The sequence below is a fragment of the Tenrec ecaudatus genome, chromosome 3 (genome assembly GCF_050624435.1).
Source record: "Tenrec ecaudatus isolate mTenEca1 chromosome 3, mTenEca1.hap1, whole genome shotgun sequence".
NCBI lineage: Eukaryota > Metazoa > Chordata > Mammalia > Afrosoricida > Tenrecidae > Tenrec > Tenrec ecaudatus.
In genome coordinates, this window is record NC_134532.1 from 138,523,003 (window position 1) to 138,547,148 (window position 24,146).

General features: G+C 42.5%; 1 protein-coding gene across 1 annotated transcript in view; it reads right to left on the minus strand.

Annotated features, from left to right (window-relative positions):
* CDS1 (CDP-diacylglycerol synthase 1) overlaps positions 1-24,146 on the minus strand; it is a 71,831-nt gene that overhangs the window by 37,633 nt on the left and 10,052 nt on the right. Inside the window, exons 2-3 of the mRNA XM_075544899.1 lie at positions 9,535-9,662; positions 2,034-2,130 (exon numbers count right to left, since the gene is read on the minus strand). Of these exons, the coding sequence (XP_075401014.1) occupies positions 2,034-2,130; positions 9,535-9,662 (225 nt within the window). The remainder of the gene's footprint in view (positions 1-2,033; positions 2,131-9,534; positions 9,663-24,146) is intronic.

Here is a 24,146-nt window from a genome sequence, read left to right on the forward strand (position 1 = left end):
AAGGACATTTAAATATTGTCCTTCACATAAACTTTATTTATAAATCAAAGACTGTTTTGTTTTCTATAAAAATAACCACAGAATGGAAAAATGCTAGATGCTTCAATGAAATAACAAACATACTATTTATAGGATCAAAGGGGCTTTTGAAATGTACTAACGCAATTTCTTGAGAAACTTGCTTGGGAACCAGTATTAGCACTATAGGTAACATTTCACAATGCAGGGAAGAAGAATATGTACTTTAATAGCACCTGTATATGCTTAAATGATCATCAATTATAGCTTTCAAAAAGTGTATAAAACTTCTGGGAAAACAGACAACAGGAGAATCAAAATACTAAAGTGGTAATCCTTCAAATGTATTTTCCAGAGCTCAGTGATTACACAGAAACTTATTAACCATGTTATGAATACTGACAAGAACACAAATTAGTAGGACTCTGTTGATATAATTCATGTGTTAAGAGCCTTAAAATTAGCAACTAATAATTGAAATGCTTACCATGAGCTAGTCACAGAGGAGGAGGAATTTTTAGCCAAATAAGTGGTTAAAAAGAATGTTGCCCGGTGCCATACCGGGTTACTCACTGGGCCACTAACTACAAGGTCAGCAGTTCAAACCCCAAAGCAGCTCTCTGGGAGAAACATGAGGCCGTCTGCTAGCTTAAGAGATTTATGGTCTTGGAAATCTAGTTGGAACTGACTTCATACCAGTGGGTTTGCTTGGGTGGTTTGATCTAAATGGTCCCCAAACAGTCTTCATCCATCAGGTCTTATCTGAGTTATCCCACCAAAGAGTTTAGTTTTAAGAAACATATTAACAACATATTTACCAGAGAGCCCACCAAACCAGGTGAGGTCAGCATGTCTTTGAAAAGGAGCAGCAACACAATTAGTCCCCACTATGTTCAATGCTTTCCAACTAAACTTCCCCCCATAGTATTGCAAGGCCCTCCAGGATATGATTCCTAGTTACTTTTCTGGGTTCAAAAACTCTCCCTCCATGGTTATCTGCCTTTTTCTGACAAGATTGGCCAAGATTATCCTATAGTGATAATCTCATGGAAGCATTTCACTTGGATGCCCAGAACCTGAAAGCAAGATAAAATATTAACATGCATTTCTTAATATTTACATTGATTCGTAAACATTTCACAATGCACTTTGTGGTCATATATTTCCCACTCACTGAAAAACTCCCTGACACTGAGTCAGTGCTGACTCACAGTGACCCTATAAGACAGGATAGAACTGCCTCTGTGAGGGTCAGAGACTGCAACTCTTCACAGTGGTAGAAAGGCCAAATTTCTCCCAGGGAGCAGCTGGCTGACCTTGTGGTTATAAATGCTGTATTCAGTTTTTCCCTGCCCTCTATCTCACGGAGTGGGCATCGGCTTGAAGGCAGTGAGTCACGCCCCACCCCTGCATGATGCACCCACTTGAAAAGGCCTTCTCTAAACAAAAAAAAGAAAGAAAAGGCCTTCTCCTGCTCATTCCCCTTTTCAGCACTCAGCTTAGGCGGCACCTTTTCTGAAAGTCCGTTCTGATCTTTCCTCCAGATTGGATCACGTCCTTGCCCACCGCGTTGTTTTTTTAATGGAGCTTTCCTAATTAGTACTATTGTAATACTAATTCCACTAGTTTACCATCATATTTATTCAAGCGGTTACTGCATGCCTCTGCCAATGAGATGGAATCCCTTGGGTCAGGGATCTAGCTAATAGTCACACATATGTTGAACCTGTGTGTGTATTTTCCTGCTACAACTAATGCTTGACAAAACAACTGACACATAAAAGATGTGCATCAATTATGAATATTCAGAATCTGAAGACTAAACAATTTAAAGGACTATTTTGTAAGTAGAAAAGATTAGCCCAGAACATTTCATGAACCAGAAGGTATATAAATGAAATAGTTATCAAGTCTTGATTTACCTTCTTTTTTGTGTTACTCAAATGAATTCAACCGTATATGCATGCTGGAAAATAAGGCCAGAGACACTTAGAAAAAGTCAAAAACAGACTTACAAGCAGCATCAGCATAAAGGATCCCATATAGATGATTAGGAAAAACAACGAGATCATAGTCAGAGTCAGAATTCCACGAATCCACCAGTTTTTCCACCTAAAAGACAAGGATGATAAAGTTAGTCAGTATTCTTAGAGCTTTTTAAATGTACTTTCAGATGCATGAATTTTCCCTACTGTGTTGGAGATGTCTCTATTTCACTTTATAAAATAATAAATTAAGAAAAAAAAAATTCACACTTGGCAAGCTAATTACACACACACACACACACAAATAAAAAAAAAGTTTTCCCCATGCTTCCTCTTCTAACCCTGCTGAGGTAGTTAGTTTATTGTGCCAACCTGGCCGATAAACACATGTGGGGTTAATTGAAAGGTGGAGAGATAATGGCTCAGGGAGCCTCGCCTTTCGAGTTCTTGGGTCTTGATGGTCAGACCAGGGTAAAGCTTCCTTAGCAGTTCCCTGCTTCAGCTGGCAAGGCTCACTTCCTGCAAGACATCCCTGAGGAGAAGCCACATGCACCTACCCGGATGCAGCCCTGGATGCTAGAGCACCCGTGTGGAGACCCCTGCCAGTGCTGAGATGCTTACACATCCACTGATTCGGCTTTCCTCCTGCAGTTGGTGTCATAGTGTATGTTTTGTGAGATGGAGGAGGACTTGGGTTAATGTTGGACTTGTGGGCTTGGGCAGCACTAGGTTGGGATGTTTTCTTGATACACACTTAACCTTTATATAAAATTCTCTCTTTTTTAAACATTTTATTAGGGGCTCATACAACTCTTATCACAATCCATACATATACATACATCAATTGTATAAAGCACATCTGTACAGTCTTTGTTCTAATCATTTTCAAAGCATTTGCTCTCCACTTAAGCCCTTTGTATCAGGTCCTCTTTTTTTCCCCCTCCCTCCCCACTCTCCCCTTCCTCATGAGCCCTTGATAATTTATAGATTGTTATTTTGTCATATCTTGCCCTATCTGGAATCTCCCTTCACCCCCTTCTCTGCCGTCCATCTCCCAGGGAGGAGGTCACATGTGGATCCTTGTAATCAGTTCCCCCTTTCCAACCCACTCACCCTATACTCTCCCAGTATCGCCCCTCACACCCCTGGTCTTGAAGGAAAATTATCTCTTATACATGAGTTTCTATGAATTTGTTTCTTTAAAGTATGCAGATTACTACACCTTCTGAACTTGTCCTTGGTTAAGTTCTGCCTTGTTGATGTCAAATGGTTGATTATTCTAAGGTATGCTTACCTCTGAAGTCTTACTGTTTCACTAAAAAACCTATGCATTGTTTGGGTAAAAACCGAGCCACTGGGGTGAGTTCAGTTCCAGACCTGAAAGACGACTAACTGGTCATAGTCTTGAGGGTTCCACCAGTCTCTATCTGAGGAGTACATCTGGTCTCCTTTATGGTTTTGAGATTTACTGAACATTTTTATTCTACTCTATCTTTGACCTTGTTGTGTGACCTGTGCAGAGAAGTTGGTCGTGGTAACGGGGCACCATCTAGTTCATCTGGTCTCAGGGTTGGGGAGACTGATATTTGTGTGGTCCGTTAGTCCACTAGACTCAAATGTGTCTTTCCATTTGTCTTTCAATTTTTTTCACTCTTTCTACATGAGAAGGGCCCAGCGGTTGCACCTTAGAGGGCCAGTCATAGACTTTTAAGGTTCAAGTTGGCTACTCCCCGAGGTCAAATATGGGACACTGTCTTTGTGAATTATGGTATGCCAAGTGGCCTTGGTGTCCCCTCAACAAGAAAAGATTTTCTAAAGCTTAAGAATGGGAATGAACCCTGAGGTTATAGAGTTAAGTGCTTGATGTAAATATGACAGTCATACACTCCTTCACACGGAGTGGAAGGACAAAACAGGTGCAAAAAAGCATCCAGAAAGTTAATGATCATTCTGGTAGGACATGCAAACTCAAAGCTCAGGCTCAAAGTGATCCCATAGGGCAGGATAGAGCTGCCCCTACAGGTTTCTGAGGCTTTATGGGTGCAGAAAATCCTAATTTTCTCCCTGGGAACAGCTGGTGGTTTCAAACTGCTGACCTCACAGTTAGCCACACAATGCGTGATCACTAAGCTACCTACCAGAGCTGTTAGGAAAACAGATTAAGCAAACAAACAGAAATGGTTCTACTAAAGCTCCCTGAAACAGTCAGTTCTACTCTCATATAATTCACATATCATACAGTTCAGTGGCTTAAACATTCGGAAAAAAAGCAGTGCAATCATCACTAAAATCATTTTTGAGTGAAGTTTTACAGTGTCTTTTGCATTTCAAAGGTTAAGGACGAGACAGTACAGAACTCATACTGGGGGGCACAGCGATTCTGTGACATGAAAAAGAAGCAGGCGCATGGGCTCTAAGAGGTCGGTCACTGAGAATTAGGTCAGGTCTAATGATGCTGCTTCCCCTGGTTGCTCAGCGTATGCTGGCTGCCCTCCTGGATTAGTGGCAGTGTTCAGGGCAGGGAATTACTTATTCTCAACCTCTGTTACTTTGCTGGTTACTTTGTTTCCATGCTGGCGTGTTCTATGGATTCTGGGAATGCTGAGAATTTCTCTCTTAGGCATTAAGTAATGGCCTGGGTAGCCCAACTATCTCCCTCTCTAGAAGCTTCACCCTTCACCCACCATGTGCTATACAAATACTGCCCAGTATTATTTCCTTCTATGTGGACATGCTGTAGACAACACAGGAGGCCACTGTATGAACAACCCAGAATGATTAAAAGGACCTATATACCTGGATGATGACTCCTGGATCCACATCGCCTTCCTTGTTCCTATCTTGAAATTTACTCTGCCCTGGATTTTACACTGTACTCACATACAAAAGGCTCCCCCTGCCCCCAACACTTTTCTAATATTTATGAATTCAAAGAATTGCATTCAAGTCATGTCATAAGAGATTCTGATTCAAAACAGAGTAACACATTTTCACTGCTCTAAACACTCACTACCTTCTTATAAGAATATTCTTCATTTATCAAATGAATAATACATTTTATATATATATATGCTATATTGTATGCTTTCCATCATTCTCCCACATCATATAATGCAAACTACTCTTTCCCCAATATTTTTTTTCCTCGTGTCATTCCATCTTTATAAACTTTTCCTTATCCAAGATAAATGATCCTTTCAGGACCAGTGGTGAGAGTGGCGATAGCTGGAGGCTGAAGGGAAACTGGGTGGAAAGGGGGAACCGATTACAAGGATCTACACATAACCTCCTCCTTGGAGGATGGACAACATAAAAGTGGGTGAAGGGAGATGTCAGACAATGTAAGATATGACAAAATAATAACAATAATTTATAAATTATCAAGGGTTCATGAGGAAGGGGGGGAGTAGAGATAGAGGGAGAAATTAGAAGCTGATACCAAGGGCTCAAGTAGAAAGCAAATGTTTTGAGAATGATGATGGTAACAAATATACAAATGTGCTTGACACAATAGAGGGATATATGTATTATGATAACAGTTGTATGAACCCCCAATAAAATGATAACGAAAAAAAGAAACACTTTTTCCTTTCAATTTGAGTGAAAGTTTACAAAGGAAATTGGTTTTCCAGCTAACAAGTCATGTACATTTTGTTTTGTGATTATCACATTATTCTTGTACTCAGACTCTGAAATGCCCAGGGCAGGAAGTCCAGCTCTTCTACCTGGATCCCAGGTTTTCATGAAAGTCTAAACACTTTAAAGAATTTTCAACAGGTGATCACATTGTACTTATACAACTTTCTTCAACTGCCAAATTATGTATACTTGTGAGTTTCTCATGAGCTTGTAACCTTGAAGGCTGAACTGAAATGGAGGTAGAGTGAAAAGTGTGTGAGCCGAATGGTCCCATGTAGGTTCAGTTACTAATGAATGGGTTGTGAATTGGGACTAGATCATCAAGCTGGTCAGAGATAAAGAAAGATATGTAACCCAGGCTCCTGATAGCAATTCTCAGATTCTGTGAATTATAACTGATAGACTGAGAATTATCAAGGGCTTTTTCTAGGGCAGAATACTTACTGCATATACTCATGTACAAGCTGAGTTTTTCAGCATATTTTATATGCAGCTTTTGTGGTAAAATTAGGTACCTTGGCTGATACTCAGGTAGGCTTATACTTGAGTATATATGGTTTAATTGTCAGCAAACATTGCTTAGGTGGGTGTTGCCAATGTCCAGGTACCTCGAATGCTAGATGCTTGACTTTGAGTTTCAGAAAATTGCAGCTGCTTAGAATCGGACATTATAAACAAAGAGCCTATTTTTGCAGTACCATCTAAACACTCCATTCAAACCCCCCAAATCAGACACCAAGGTCAATTGGCTTAACACTTCATAAAGACAATGTTTTACATCCTACTTTTGTGAGTAGCAACTGAGGTCTTCAAAGTTCATGAATAGCCATGCAACTATGGGTCTCTCTGTGTCCAGAGGAAAGAAGAGTGATATAAAAAAAAAAAAAAGACATATAGCAACCACTGGTCCAGTGGACTAATGGACCGCACAATTTTGTCTCTACCAGCCTGAAACCAGAAGGACCTGAATGGTCAGAGAGAGACTGCTGGGACCCTGGGACCCGCTAGTCACCCATCAGGTCTGGAAGCAAACGCATCCCTGTGTTAGAGGACTCAGCTATTTCAGATCAAAAGGGGAGCATGACCCAAGGATGAAGAAGTTCAGAGGGTTAAGAAGAGTAAGAATGGAAACGGGGAGGAAGTGAGCTAAGTGATGATACAATGAAGGACTACAACGGGGGACCTGAAACAAAATGTGTTCGATGTACAACTGATCTGCTCTATAGATCATTGCCGAATTCACAATAAAATATTTAACAAGCAAAAAACACACCCGGGTCTTTAAGGAACGGCGTCTATCTGGTTTTCTTTCATTAAATAATTATTTTCCCTTCCAGAAAAAGTTCCTTTTTCCCAATAAGATCAAGGCTTTATCTCGACTCTTAATTTTGATAACTGTCTTAAATCCCCCATGAATATTTAATGCAAAGCGCGAGGCACGTAAAAAACTGAGATAAGACTGATGACTATGAGGAGGTCAGCTACAGTTTGGGAACAGGGAGTGGGGAGGGATAGGAAACTGAGGAGGGAGGGAGGGAGGGAGGGAGGGAGGGAGGATGGGACAGGGAATAAAGAGACCCACATTTATGTGATGGGGTGTTAATGGGATGTTGTTGCTGATTTCATTTGATGAGATGACTCTGTAACTATACACAGCAACCTTTGATAAAAACCAAAAGGAAAAACACACATAGTAACACCTGGTAACTTTAAAAATCCCTCTAGATTCCTTACCCACCTTGGACTTAAATTCTGGTCTGAGTGGCTAAAAACGAAGAAAAAAAGAGGAGGAAAAATAAAACTGAAATGGATTTGGAGTCTTTAGTGACAAGCAAGTTCATCTCAAACATGTGAGGGGGGAAGGATCATGTAAGTAGAACTGACTTATATTATTCATTGATATGATATCCTAAAATCAATGTGCAAAGAAGAGGCACTGAATTCAAAACAGTATAAACGGGTTTTACGGTTTTACAAAAATCTGAGAATTCTGGCTCAGATTTTAAAATTCTCCCAACTACCTTTTCCATGCTACAATGGTTACATTAGAGAAAGTCTTAATTTGGAGTCCAAATCATCCCACCAAAGTTCCATCCCACCACATGGTTTGTAGTTTGAATAAAGGAAATCACAATTGATAGAGGAGAATTGTACTCCTAATGAACCAAGGCCCGAATGGTCTAGAACTTAGGTATGCCCCCTCCCCCACTTTACGGGTAAAATTAATCATTTACTTCAAAAAATAATTATCTTTAGTGGTTACACACTTATCATTCAATCAGTTATACAGTGCACAATGTTTTATTGTTACAATAACTATTCACTCTTTTTCATTTTGTTTATAATATTGAGAACTCAGAATGTTTAAAAATGATTGTCCTAGGGGCATAAGCATCAGAAGTCATTAAGAACCTGGGTTAGTAAGCAAGTTCACTTAAAGTAGGACGCCAAGCTTAACAAGAGCTTACGTGGTTTTAGGAGAATAGGATTTTAGGGAAGTCTATCTACCAGCCTTTGGAGGCATTTGTGCAGGAAGCTCAAAGTCCTCCTAAAGAAGGACAATGCTGTCAGAGAACATGAGCACCTGCAAGGCTAGGCTGGGGTGCTGCCAGGCTTTCCAGGTACCCAGGTGATGCAAACAAGCCAGACTTGACTACTAACCACAGCTTGGCAGTTCATGTTTAAGCCACAGTGATACCACAGAAAGGCGTGGAGATCTTCCACAATATTATTGCCACTAACAACTCCAAGGAGTGGAATAGTTCTATTTTTAAACTGCATGGAGTCACCTTGAGGTATAATTGACTCTATGGCAAAGGTTTTGTAGATATTTTACTCTAGTCACACCCTTGTGAACATCTCCAGGCTGCTGGCTGATGTTCTGCAGCAGGTTGGCCTCTAGCCACGAGATGCCAGTAGCTCCCGAATCGTGTATGGCAACCTAAAGAGTCTCCAACTCAACTCACTGCCATAGGGCCCATGCTGACTCATAGAGATGCTATAGGACAGGGCAGAACTGGCCCTGTGGGAATCCAAAACTCATTAAGGGAGTAGATAGTCCCATCGTTCTCCTACAGTGCAGCTGGTGGTTTTGAACTGTAGACCTTGAAGAGAGTAGTCCAACTCATAATCACTCCATCACCAGGGCTTCTCAGTCTTCAGAGTTGGCAAAATATCCCCCTTTGGGGTAGGAGATAAGGAATCACCCCTTGAATGAGAACCACTAAAGCAGACTCAAGGCTAAAGAACAACTTCATTGAGGGGTTGAGTTACAATTGATCAACTGATGACTACTTCTATAGACCCACACACTGGTCAAAAAGAAATGGATTGGGACAGACAACTTGACAGATGGCTGACGACCTTTCAGGCGCTCTACAATGTTAAGAGTATATGCTTGGGGGCAAAATAAAATTGGGTGAAATTAGGTAGTTTTAATCATTTAAAAATATTTAATCCATCTAATCCATTTTAAAATATAGCTCAAATATAGATGGCAACATATGAAATGGAAAAAGCTTATGGAGTTTGACAGAAAAAAATAGACACATCAGTCTTTCATATTAAAGACAGGGATATATTGATATTGATACGTGCTGAAATATTGTCAGATTCATACGTTGATATAAAATTTGCTTTATCGGATGTTCCAATATCAGAAAAGACAACCTGACATGGTAAATGATCCTCAGGTTTCAGAGTCTGACAGTCAGACAAGCTTCACACTTCACAAGGCCATACGGATGACATGAAAGAAAGTACGTAGTATAGTGCCCCACAAAAATGAGGTGCTGAAAAAGTCTCTGTGTGAGCTCCTCCAAATTTATCACATGAAGTAAGGTAGCAGCGTAGCTTATCTTGTCGCCCAACGATACTCTTCACACAAACATACCTTGAAGATAAACCAGACAGGGCTTTCTTGAGGATCTCAGGGGTCCTATCTGAGGATGGTGGGATTTCTGGGATATCAGAATCTGCTCTGGAATCCAAATCTCCATATCTGTCATCAATATCTGTTTCCTAAAATTCAAAGACAATTTTAAAAATCACTTTGCAAAATAGGAAAGAAAGGAAAAAGCCACAGCTTGCCAGAGCTCTTATTTGTTGTTAATTGTGTCAAACCACAGTTACATAAATGGAAACAACTCTTAACTGGTCTCTCCAATATCCTAGCCAGGCGGTATCTCCTTGTTTGGAAAGCATGGCGATCTTTGCTAAGATCTATGAATATAAACAGCTGATTTAGACAAAAAATATAAAAGAAACTCTGAAATTTTCTAAATTCTAAACATCACAAACTAAGAATCAATTATTCATTTTTTTGTTACTTAAGTGGGTATGGATTCCATGAGGCGTCTACCAACTGTTCAGTCTCTTTCCCCCTTTGATCACAATCAAAGCATTAACGACAACAAGAGGTCTCACGGTGGCAAGTATGTTCTATGTTTGTAAGCAACTTAACTCCCACCATTCTTTATAAAATCCACGATGGAGACATCATCTTCTCTCCTTTTAACCAGTTGCCATCAAGTCAACTCAAAGCCAGGGCATGTGGCGTTAGAACAGACGTGTGTGCCACAGGGATTTCCAAGGCTGGTTGTCAGGGAGGACATAACCAGCCCTTTCTTGCGAGCTACCTCAGCGTGGACTTGGACTTCCAACCTTTCAGACGGCAGTCAAATACTCCGACTGGAAAACTCGGGGACTTCCTCAATTTTGCTGTTAAAGCAAACTATGATAAAAAGCATTTGTTTAGATTTAGGTGGTTACATTTTTTTTAAGTTAACAAAGGCTCAAATGGACTTTCTAGCGTGTGTGCACAAGGATTGTGTATATGGAGGACGGTGAGCAAAGGGAGGGGGCAGAGGTGGGCGAGGGGAAAGCCGAGCAGCTCTGGGCTTTCAGACAGGGTCACCGTAGGACCTGTGGGAATAAGGGGGCAAAGGGACTCATAAGCAGAGAGGCACAAAAAGCTCCCATCTGCGGCTGTTCGATCTTCACTCGTCTCCTCTCCTACTGCTCCCCTCCCCCTGCCACCTTCCAAAGCACGTACCTTGAGAGAATGCTCGACTCAGAGAGATTGGGACCCACAGGGGGAAGCAAATTGAGGTAAAAGTAGAGATTATTCACAGGAGGTGAAAAGAAACAGATGGACTATTGAGCCAATTGGGCAAGAAATGACCACATGAACAGCAGTCACGGCTGTCCAGTCCATGCCAACTCATAGCAAGCAACCCTATAGGACAGAGGAGAACTGGCCCTGTGAGTTTCCAAGGCAGTAACTCTTTATGGGAGTAGAAAACCCCATCTTTCTCCGGCAGAGCAGCTCATGGTTTTGAAGTGCTGACCTTGCAAATAGCAAGTGTAACCACTAGGCCACCAAGGCTCCTGTCGGGATGAAAACACTTGAGTGTTCATAAAGCTTAGCGATCCGAATTCAAACTCCACAGCAAACTCACCGCCATCCAGCCCATTCTGATTTATACAGCCCTTACAGGGTTTCTAAACCTCCACAGGATCAGAGAGCCTCATTGTTCTCCCTCAGTGTGGCCAGTGGGTTCGAAATGCTGACCTTCTGGTTTGTAGCCCAATTTATAACTCACTAAGCAATTCGACATTTTAGCAAATTTGATTACCTCCTTTCAGTTATTTCTTCGTCCACATCGAACATCATGCCAGGGGCTTTAGTGTAGGCACAGGGATTATTATTACGGATCCTTCCCATTCCTTATTAAATAGCTCGCCAAGTAAAAAATAGAAACTTTAGGAAGTATTTTACATTTTCATCAAGCAATGAAAGCCTGGTTTGTACTCATTCAAACTTTTAAGTAAACAATTGTGACATTAAATGTCACTTGACCAAAGACTGCAAAGGAAGCAGACATACCAGAGCCCCACTGTGTCGTAAGAGGCAGTGGGTGCCAGAGAAGCTTAGAGAGAGTAGCTGACTAATAAATGACCAAGCAGATCACCCTGCAGAAAATGCCAGGGCACCTGCCACCAGTCTGGCATGACCAGGCAGCCTTAGACAGATAGGGCGATGGAACACACAGCCTTTTACTTCCTTTTCCCTACCGCTCTCCTTCAATGCCGCTCCTACCACTCTTTCAATAACCCAGAGTGTTGAGGACAGTGGCTTCAGTGGTAGCGGAAGATGGTGAGGAACAAAAGTACACAAAGCAACCTGACTCCATGCGGAGAAAGAGCTGGAGCCTGGGAATCAAGAGTGACCAGTTCTAATCCCATCTCAACTGCTAACGAGCAAAGCTCCAAAAGGCTATTCCCTGAATCCAAGGAATGACAGGCTTTGGGTTCCTCAGTGAGAAATTAAAAGCCCTGTCATGGGTGCAATTGCGCCTCTCCACAATATGTGGCCACGTAGCTAGGCCATGTTTCTCAATGGTTTGGTAGTTATGCAATGATGTAATCTGGCAGTAATGTAGTGACCACCCCCCACCTTCACCCCCAACCCCCCACACCCGGTCTGATCTGTTATGATCAGCTAATCCATTGTATGAGGATCAAGTGTGGGAAATTACACCCTTCATCTCATCACAGCTCTGATGAGTGGGGGCAGTTTCCCTAGAGTGGGGGTGGAAACACCATTTTCCTCTTACAAGAGATAAAAGGAGAGAGAGACAAGCAGAGAGGGAAGGACCCACTGTCCACCAAGAAAGAGGCACCAAGAGTAGGCAGCAAAGCACGTTTCTCGACCCATGTCCCTCCTAGATCCAGAAGAATACTGGTACCAACGACACGCAGAGACTTCCAGGGTAGGAACAACCTTCTAGAGGCGATGAATGGGTCCTTATCATGACTGCACTGATGGTTCAGGGAATCTGCCTATGTCTAAGTGTACATTGCTAGCATGCTTGGTGGAATGTCTATCGATTATACTTCAACAATAGAATGTAAAATGAAGGACAGTAAGGTTAAGTTAAGCAGAGGATAGGAGGTGAAATGGCTCTTAGAGACAAGTCATGCATGTCCCACAAGTTGGCAGAATAAGAGCAATGGCATCTCCTAACCAAGCGTGGTGCGCATGCTTTGGGCATGTGGCTACATTAACATACTTTGGGCATGTTGTCAAAAGAGACCGGTCCCTGGAGGACATCATGCTTGGCAAAGTTCAGGGGCAGTGAAATGGGGAAGGCCCTCAAAGAGCTGGACTGACACAGCGGCTGCAACAATGGGCTCAGCATAAGATCCACTGTGAGGATGGAGCAGGACAGGGCAGCATCTTGTTCTGTTGTCCAAACGGTCACTATGGGTGGGAACCAACCCAATGGCCCCTCACAACAACAACAACATGGCGATTGGCAATCAGTCTCAGCTGCATTTGGACAGCCGGGCCAGGTAGCACAAAAAGAGCCCCTATCACGGTGACTCTTCAATCGTGTGCCAGTTAACCCATTCCTGCTGAGTCAACTCCAACTCGTGGCATAACCATAACACATGTATCAGAGTAGACCTGTGCTCTACAGGGTTTTTAATGACTTTTTTTTTAAGTAGTTAAGTCAGGCCTTTCTTCAAGTTGCCTCTGGATGGACTTGAACCTCCCGCCTTTCAGTTAAGCAAGCCAACATGTTAACAGTTTACACTACGAAGAGTGCACTTTTTGCAAAATGTGGCCAGGAAAAAGGGACTAAGATGGGCCAGAAGGATAGGAAAGGGGCAAAAGGACCAGGCGATAGGATGCAGGTCATTTAAAAGGATGGCTCCAAAGGAAAACTCGCTAAAGATTCGCAGTATTTGGAATTCAATGAAGGATTCAATAAATAAATCCTTTTCACCCTTTTATGGCTTGTTCAAAGAAAACTGAGTAAGGAAACCAGGTTTAGCTTCTCCATAAGAGGGTCCTTGAAGCTCACACTGATTCCTGTACACCAGTACAAATCAAAGAACCAACCCCAGTGCCATCAAGCCCATTCAGACACATAGTAACCCCATGTAAGGTTTCCAAAACTAAAAACCTTGATGGGAGCAGACAGTCTCATCTTTCTCCTGTGGAGCAGCTGGTGGGTTTGAACCGCCAATCTTGCAATTAGCAGCCAAATGCCTAACTACAATACACTTCAGTCAGGCATTAAAATTCTAGTCAAGCAAAAGGAAGTGCTCAAGTGACACAGAACTATGAGCCTACAGTGAAGAGGCCTTTAAAAACAATCTTTAAGCTGAAATATTCTAACTTGAAGGACATTAGGCTGTGTACCCGGTTTCCACCTTCTCAGAATTTCCTGCCTTTCTCTCTATGATTTCCACATAGCTGTGGATCACTTCTCTTCACCCAGTGAAGAAAAGAACTGCTTCTATCAGTCCCCTCGTGAGTGGGCAGTTTTATGAACAAGAATGAGCTGAGGGGAAGGGAATCAATGTAATGCCTCTGCAATAATAATGCTGAAGGTCAGATGGCTTTATAACATTGTAGTTAACAGATAGAAACCACTGATCATCTCTAGCCTTGTGCCTTGAAAAAGACTCAACCTGGGAGACTAATATCAACTAGTCTCCCCCTGTTCCCCCCAAATACTCCACTGGCACCAAGTCAATTCTGACTTCATAACAACCTTGTAGGACTAAGTACAACACTCCCTTTGGGTTTCTAAGGTCATAAATCTTTCTGGAAGTAGAAAGTATCATCTTTCTTCCTCAGACCAACTGGTGGATTTGAACTGGTCTTGCTGTGAGCAATTCAATCTGTAACACACTAGACCACCAGAGCAATTTTAACTCAGGAAGCATGATTCAGCCTCTCAAGGACTGGCCATTCGAAGCCCAGAACAGGAAGATCCCGAGAGCTTCATGGAGGGCAAGAACATCTGTTCTCGGGGAGGGTGGTGGGGAGCTTGGAACATGAAACTTCCATAGCACCTCATCGTATGTGTCCATTTGAGCAATCATAAATCTGTAGCATGGTATACTCTCCCCCTAAGTTGTGTGAATCAGAGAATCATTGAACTAGCAGTGGCAGCGGGAGCCTACAGGCCAGAGCGCCACAGTGTCGTGCGGGTGCAGTCCAAGTTTATGGCGGGCATTCACAAGAACAAGTAGTGAACTGACCCTTACTGTCAGCAGTAAGAGGACTCCCAATTGTATGGCTGGTGTCTGCCTATTTGGCACTATGAAGGGCAGGGTCCCTTTAATTTATGAGCCCTGTCCCAAGCTCGGGCAGTTAGAGAAAGAGAGGGCATGGGGTGGCTGGGGATAAAGATGGAGAAGTGGGAAAGTGAGAACCGAGTCAATCATCAAATTTGTGGAACTGGATTCAGATGGATCCCTATCATAAAACCCTCTGATTCTTATTCCTTATGATTGGGAAAGCCTCCTCTTATTTTTTGAGATTTTGACTAAAAATAAAAAAGATTGCTTTCTCTCAAAGTTTCTCTTCTGCCCCTGTTCTAGCTCCCACTGAAGGGCAGGTCATTGGATGGTCCAGAGTGGAAAACGGAAGACCTGGAAGGGAGTGATGCGGGAGTGTTAAGTGTATGCAGCCTAATCTCTACGCTCGGACCCCCAGGCTTGGAAGACCAGCTCTAGCGTGAGAGCAAGATCGCCACCGTTCCGAGACAGAATGTCAAATACACATTCTCCAGAAGGGAAGCTGTCCCTGCGATAGCCTCCATAAAAAAAGGCTACGATAAAAAGGTCTCCTGCACGCACCTGGAGAATACCTACCTTTAGTTACTTAGTTACCGGTAGTTAGTGAGTGTTTTCTCTCAACAGTTTTGGAGAATACTTACCTTTAAAAGCAACCATATTCTTTGTTTTTCCCACTCAAGGTGCAGTCAACTGCTTTGATGGCTTTTGATTTCCATGATAGTGTGGTCCCTAGTGAGCTCAGCAAACATCGTGTATGTGGCTGCTGGAGGCCTGCACGCCTCACTAAGATATAAATTTGCTGTTAAATAAACTCACTCTCTTACTCTGATTCCAACGTAGGAGACGAGCCCCTGTGCCTTGCTCGTCTGTCTGCCTTGTCTTCTTCAAGTGCACCCACTGTTCCCTAGGACCCGCTCGACTGTAGCTATTGTTTTTTTTAAAATCATTTTATGGGGCTCATATTATCACAATCCATACAGAAGGGGAAACCGATCCCAATCACCCTGCTATTCTGAACAGGTGTTACCTCACACAACCCACTGCTGTCAAGTGATTCCAAGTCTGCCTTCCAAGGTCTGCAAGCTTGCAAACTCTATGGAGGGAGACTGCCACAGCGTTCTCCCATCGGAGACGTGGCTACCTTGAGCCCTGAGTCCTCAGATGACATCCTTGCTTTTCAGCACTTCAAGGAGGTCGTGTGCAGCAGTTTTACCCAATGCAACGTGTCATTTGATCTCGTCACTGCTGCTTCCATGAGCATGGATTATGGAGCCTAGCTAGAAAAAAATCCTTGACAACTCCAAACTTTTCTCTGTCTATCGTGCTGTTATTACCTATTGGTCCAGTTGTGAGGATCTTGGTTTTCTTTACATTGAGTCATAATCCATACTGAAGGCTGCAATCCTTGATCTTCATCAGCAAGTGCCTCAAGTTTCCTCACTTTCAGCAAGCAAAGCTGTGTCATCTGCATATCTCAGGTTGTTAATAAGCCTTCCTCCAATCTTGTTGCCACATTCTTCCTCATATATTCCAGCTTCTCTGGTGAACTGCTCAGCATACAGCTTGAATAACTGTGGTGAGGGGATACAATCCCGATACATGCCTTTCTTGATTGCAAACCATGCAATATCCCCTTGTTTCACTCGCATAACTGTCCCTTGATACATGTACATGTTCCGAGGGAGCACAATACAGCGCTCTGGAAGTCCCCTTCTTCTCAAGGGTATCCACAGTTCGTTACTGACACTCAAGTGCACAGCCAATACAACCCAATAAATATCAAGATCCACCTTACATCAGCAGGGATAGTTTTTGTTCCACATCCTTTTCTGAATCGGGATGAACTTCCGGCTGCTCCCTGTCAGTGGACTGTTGCAGCCCTTGTTGGGTTCGGCTCAGGAAAATTCTACTTGCCTGTGGTAGCAATGACACTGTTCTCTAATTTGCACATCTTATTGGATCGTTTTCCTTCGGAATGGGTACAAATATCCATCTCTTCTAGTCTGTTGGCCACGTAGTTGTCTTCCCAATGTGTTAGCGTAGGCGTATAAGTGCTTCGTCAGCTTGTTGAAATGTTCGAATTGGCAGCTGATCAATTCCCAAAGCGTTGTTCTTAGCCAACTCCTTCAGTTTAACCTGGCCTTCATCCTTCGTAGCTCATGTACGACCTCTGGAAAGGCTTGAATGTCAACTCCTTACTTTCGGTGCACTGACTCTGTGCGTTCTTCCCATCTTCCTTGGATGCTTCCTGCGTCACTCAGTATTTTGCCCATGGAATCTTTCAATGTTGCGACTTGAGCTTTGACTTTCTTCCTGCAGTTTAAGAAGTGCTGAGCATGTTCTCCCCTTTTGGTTTTCTCTCCTCAAAAATCCAGGTAGAATATAGAATTAAGGCTGCTTCATTAGCTGATAGTGAGATGAAGACACTTTCCCAAATTATCCTCTAGTCGGAAACCAGATGAACTAACTGGTGCCCAGCTATTACTGCCAAGCCACGGGATTTTCGATTGGCTCATATGCATATGAAAGTTGGACACTAAATAGGGAAGACCGAAGAAGAATCAATGGGTTTGAATTGTGCTGAAGAAAAATACTGTACAGTACCATGGGCTGCTAACAGGACACACTGATCTGTCTTTAGAAGAAGTATGGCCAGGGGGCTCCTCAGAGGCAAGGATTTGCAAGGCTTTGTCCTAAATACTTTGGACACGTTGTCAGGAGAGACCAGTCCCTGGAGAAGGACATCGTGTTTGGGAAAGTGGAGGGGCGGCGATAAGAAGGCCCTCAAGGAGATGGATTTATGCCGTGGCACAGGCCCCGCTGGGTTTTCTTCTGTTGTGCATATGGTGGCTATCAGTTGGAACTGACTCGATGGTGCCTAACAACAACAACTATTATCAACTGCTCTGACAAGTTAGAGGGTCCCAGTTAGAAATGGTTTAAAATGTAAGACAAAGTTCAAGTTCATAAACAAGGTCAGACTTACTGGTCAGAACCTGGACGAACCCTCAGACTTCCTCCCTACTCACCCTTCTACCTTCAAACAGAGGACAGAGCCATTCCCTGAGGCCGTAGCTCCACCGAGCAACACGCTGGCCTATAACATAAACACACACTTCTCTGGGGAATGCACTCCAGAGAATGATCAATTTGGCCAGCATTTGCCAAAAACAAAAATGGAAAGGCAGGGAGGGGCAAAGAAATGAGATGAATGGACATGAGGAACCCAAGGTGGCGACAGGGAAAGTGCTGACATGCGGCAAAGGCTGAAACCAGTGTCTTGGAACAACTTGTGTCTGGATGATTGAGTGGAAAAGTAATTTGCTGCATAAACTTTCACCTTACACACTATAAAATGCTAAAAAGGCAAATTTCATGAAAGAATTTAGAATGCTGAGGAGTCTCATTCAAATGAAAAGTACTGTCATCACAAATTTGCATTTTGGAGAAAAAAAACAAAACATTAGAAAGTAGGTCTGATACAAAGGGATCAGACAGAAAGTAAATGTTGAGAAAATAATGATGGCAACATATGTACAAATATGCTTGATACAATTGATGTGTGGAATATTGATGTTATAAGAGCTGTAAGATCCCCCAAAGAACGATTGAAAAACCAAATTTGCATTTTACCTGAGCTCGTCATCAGCGCTCAGCTGCCAGGGCACTTTCTCTGGACAGAACGAAGTAAGGCTTGCAGTTCTTCTGCTTTATCTCCATTCAGAGGGAAAATCGAGCGCATGCGCTTGAATAATTAGGCGCACCCCTGGGTGTTTCCCAGTATGTGAGCTTGGACTGGATCTTGGCATTTAGGGGAAATTTAAAGAGGGATTGCATCTGTAGATAAGAAAATCTGTGATGAGTTTTTTAGATACAGTAAAGGTATGGTGATTGTGTACAATGTCTACCTCAATAGGTGCACTGGAAGGCCATGGTGTTTGTAACTTATTTTCAAATGGTTCACCAACAATCTATTTGTCTATATAGTGACGTGAAGATTAAGTAAATGTGGCCAAAGCCCCATGATTTTTAAGTGGTGGTTGTTCCAATTATTACTGTACTAACCTTGAACTTTTCTATTATTAAAATGTTAATGCAAAAATCTAAGAAAAAAATCTACCAACGATACAATGTTGACGGGTAAGAGCACACATCACAAGCTATCAAGAGAAGGACAAAAGGGTCAACATGAAATTCAAGCTGAGGTTACCTCTCAGAGGACAGGCCAGCCAGAAGACTGGCTGATACATACCTACGTTCTCCTTGCGTCCTTTTGTTTCATTTCAGTAGCTAGGGCTGTCTACCACACGCAGACTTCGAAGGGCACCTTCCTACATTAAAGCCTACTGGAATCACATCTCATTAGGCTGTGCAAGGCATCAACCCTGGTGCATTTTAAATGCAAAAGGGAAGTGCAGAAGAAGCAAAATAATTTCTACCCCACAGTGCTGTGTCCTTTCTAAAAAGTGATCTGCTTGGTTGGGTGGCAGGGAGCCCAAATTAAACTGTCTTTGTTTTGGTCTCATTTGAATGAGACTAGCCGGATGATGGAGTCAGATTGGCTTCACCAGCCTTCCATAAAGATGTGAGATAGCTGTCCCCGGACCCCGAAAATGAAGGAAACTGCAACCAAAGCCAAGAGTCAGGAAAGCACCATTCCTCCCCTGGAGCCATCAAGCGCCGAAAACCAAACTCACTTTCATCAAGGCCATATTAACTCATAGCGACCCTGCACGTCAGAAACCCGTTGTCCTTGTGGGTTTCCAAGACAGAAACTCACTATGGAAGTAGAAAGCCTCCGTTTCGAACTGGTCACCTTGCAATTTGCAGTCCTACACATAATCACTATGCCACCAGGGCAAGTTTGGAAATAAATTTAAAAATCTGAAATTTGCAGTGTTATGAAGTGCCTCCAGCTGGGACTAAACGCTCTCTTTTTTAAAAATCATTTTTATTGGGGGCTCTTACAACTCTTATAACAATCTATATATTCATTGTGTTAAGCACACTTGTACATATGTTGCCATCGTTCTTTTTAAAACATTTTCTTTCTACTTGAGGCGATGAAACCAAGGGACTGAACTGGACTGTGGGTCCCCATTTTATATGTGAAAGAAAGGTTACAATCTCGGTAGTCTCATGAAACCTTAAAAAAACAAACATTCGATGACAGGGTGTTAAAAATGGGTGTGACCTCTCATTCTGGGTAAGGACTTGGGTAAAGTTGAGTTACCTTTAGAAAGGGAACTGGGCTTGGTATAACTCAGGAATGATCAACACAACCAATAGGTCATTATTGAAATTAGCCACTTCAACATGTGATGTCATTCTCATTAAGCAGTGTCCCACCGAAATGGATCAACGTGCAAACAGCTGTTTACTGTTTGTTGTTTGCTCCCCCGCTGACATCAATTCAGAGTAAGCGGCAGGACAGAGCGGAATTGACCTACAGGGTTTCCTCGCTGTAATCTGTGCAGAGGCAGGTCTCCTGGTCTTTTCTCCCACAGACCCACTGGCCCAGTTGAGCTGCCAACCTTTTGCTTAGCAGCCAATCACTAAGCAAGCAGTTTCCTTGTACACAGCTATAAAGTAAAAGAAAAGCTAGTAATTTGCTTTCCTACTCAATCATAAGGCAAATGAGGAAATAGCAGAAATATTTTCTTTCTTTCCTCAAAAGTGCAAAGAATACAAAGAGCCACAAAAAAACAGGTCAGAGACTCGATTAGAGTAAGCAACCAACAAGCACTTACTGAATGTATAGATTCAAACCAAAATACTGAACTCACAGAATTACAGGTTTTCAGCTAGAAGTTTCCTCTCTAGTACCATTTCATAGATTCAGTCCAAGTGGTAACAGGGTTAAAAAACAATCCTTAAAAGTACCAGCTAATGCTTTAATTAGTTTCATAAATTTAGGAGCCCTTTACATGGTTTTTGTTATTTTTTGTCATAAAATTTTGGGCAAAAACCAGCTCTAAAAACTGTGAGCCTGAGCAGTGTTGAGGTTTTCAAATTTTAGTTTTCTCAGAGGCAAACTAGGGTTACCTCTCTGTCTACATAATTATTAAAAAGGCCAAATTGAAATTACATATTTGCAAGTGTTTTGCAAACTGTAAATTACTTTACATGGATACCAAAAACACAAAACCAGTTTCCATGGAGTCGACGCTAATTTATGGCGACCCATGTGTATCAGAGTTCCCACATTGCAGGCTGTTGTGCAACAAACAAACCCTGGCTCCCTCTCTTTCCTCAACAATACAAAGAGTCCAAAAAGCCAAAACACAGGGCAGAGCCTCGAACGGAACAGGCACCCAGCAAGCACTTGCTGAATGTATAGAACCAAACCAAGTCTCAGGAGATAGGTCTTAAAATAACCCATTTTCTTTCTATTGAAGCACAACCTGATTTTTTTCCTCTAAATTGTATAAACTCTTTGGATTTTGAGAATAGACACAGCAAAATACACATCAACCTAGCAGTTTCTCCACATACGCTTTAGTGGTGCTGATTCCAATCTTTGAGTTCCGCAACTGTGCTCACCCTCCTCCTCTGTGGGTTGTTCCTCCTTCAGTAACATCAGCTCCCTGTCCACTAAGGTTCCGAGCTGATCTTTCATGTGTGTTACTGTTACTAGTTGTGCTAAACTATTGTTCTATTTTTTTGTTGTTGTTCTATTTTAAGTAAACATCAGGGGATATTTTTAGTTTAAATCTTAAAGATTATCTCAGGGCAATGGCTGCAGGTGTTCATCCATCCTGCAGCTATGCTTCCAGACTCCAGAAAATCTGGACTGTATTAGAATTTAAAATTCTGTTCCACACTGACCCCTTCTGATCAGTGTTCTATAGAATGATTGATTCCAATATCCAGCAGTGACAGCCAGGCAAAATCCAAGTTCTTCTGGTCTCATGACAAAGGAGGCAGTTAGTCATGGAGGCATAAGAAGTGGCAGCAAGAGAGACCATGAAGAAGGAGCTATAGGGGCAGCAGAGACCATGAGACAGAGTGCCAGGCTTCCTGGCCCATGGAAGAAGTAAAGTGAATCCATGCCTTTGGGCAGGAGGCTGCCCTGAAAAGTGGGACACTCTTTGGGTATTTATCAGCACTGACGGAGCTTTTAACACTAACCTAAGCAGGGTAGAGACCAACAGATCTTGCGGCTCGGAGGGGAAGGAAGATAGACAGAGAGAGATGTCTGAGAAGTGTCGCTGCAGACAGGACTGTGTCCTTCGTGTGTTCTGATCCTGACTTGATGCTTGGATTATCAAGCAAAGCAGAGGAGAGAGTGTCTTGGAGAAACATTAGTGCCGGCACAGGGTAACGGAGGTGGCGGCACGTCTGACTTCTGCCTCAGAGGAATCAGCCTCAGGTAGATGTGGAGTTGGACTCTCCTTTGTGTGGTCAGAGCAGACCAGAAACGCCTCAGGATCACACAACTCTTGCCAAGTCAACTTTTGACAGGTGTACAACTTACTGACACCAATTACAGTAACGAGCGGTACAACCCCACCTTTAATCAATGTGATTTTTCATCACTCTTAGCCTCCTCCTTCTCTCTCTCCCCCTCGTAGCCAATTCTGCCAGCCACTAATAAACCAGTCTCTGTACACTTGCCTTTTCTTGTCTTTCTATGTAAGTGGGGTCACATAAGTTACTTCTCTACGATGTCTTCAAGCTCTGTGTACAGTATGCATCAAGACATGCTACAGGGTTAAAAAACAAACAAACAAAAACACCTCTGTTCATTAAAAAATCAGTTGTCTGTCGGGTTACTATGAGTCAGAACCAACTGGACAGCACCCAGCAGCAGGAATACGGTGAAAATGCCCCTCAGGCTCTTCCGCAACAGAGAAATGGAGGAACAAAATGTGCTACATACATACAAAGGGATATTAACCAACTGATAGGAAAAATGACAGTAATGACAGCCAGGTACCATCCAAGTTCTTCTTGTCTCATGGATGAAGACCCTCAGAGAGGTGGACTGAGATAGGTCCACAACAACGGTCTCAAGTATGACTGTTGTGAAGATGGCAGAGGCCTGGGCAGTGTACTGGTCTGCTGCCCACAGGATCGCTGAGTCTGAAATGACTCGACAGTGCCTAAGAAGGGCACAGTATGGAGGGAGCTTGAAAATATGATGCTGAGTGAAGTTTAACCTGTATTTTTATAAAGGCATCCCCAAATACAAACAGCTAGAGGAAAGCAAAAACACAAACCCCTATACTTAGCCGTGCTATCCAAGTGCAAATACATCAGTGTTTTACAAAAATGCAAATAAGAAAATAAATATGAGCTCACAACAATCAGAGTCCAGGTCAGATAAACCCCTCAAGAACAGAACAGGAGGCTAGGGGGAAGGTAGGGAGAGGAGGGGGGAAGAAACTGTGGGGGAGGGGAGACAATAATCAGTGTAAGATATGAAAATAATAATTTATAATTTATCAAGAGGTCACCAGGGGGGAGGAGGGAGGGCAAAAAGAGGAACTGATACCAAGGGCTCAAATAGAAAGTAAATGTTTAGGAAATAATGATGGCAACCTATGTACAAATATGCTTGATACAATTGATGTATGGACTGTAATAAGAGCTGTAATAACCCCCAATAAAATTATCCTTTAATTTTAAAAAAGGAAAACAAAAAGAAAATAAACAAAGTATAATCATATTAAAGTGAATACGTTTAGGAGATAGTTTTTCAGAGGGTTATTTTAAATCATTCCATTTTTCCTATTTATGGCAAAGAAAATGTCATTTACATCAAAACATCCCTGTCAAAGTATTCATCCATAGCTTGATGCAGCTGATGGCATCCAATGGTAAAATTCCTCAAAATAGTAAGAGAATAATTTAAGAAAAAGTGAGTGAAATTCATGTGGCAATACCAAGATAATTCTTTAGACATCTCAAATCAAATACAAAGCAGATTTTAAGAACTTGAAACTATTTTTCACCTCACCCTCACATAGCTTATTATCTGTATTAGCATGTCTTTAGCATTCCACCATGTCATTAGCACAAGGAAGCTGTTTCAGGAGACTCTTGCTCAGGAGACACTGGCCCTTACAAACCACACACCAGTTTGCAATGTGGTGCATCAACTCTTCAACAGGCAGCGTCAACAATTCTTGTCCTCAGAGATTTTGAACCCCTAGCCTTAAAATCTTGCCTCTTGTGATGTCTTATCCAGGTCTCAAACTATCCCGTGTGATCCTTCCAAGCCATCGCCACAGAGTCCATCTGAACTGAAAGCAGCTCAAGAGGGCAGCTGTCATGTTTGCAAAAGCAGACGATCGCATCTGACTGCCACATGGCCCTTCCAATGGGGTGGCTGGTGGGTTTGAACCACCAATCTTTCAGTTGGCAGCTGAATGCTTAACCGCAGTGCCACCAGGGCTCCTT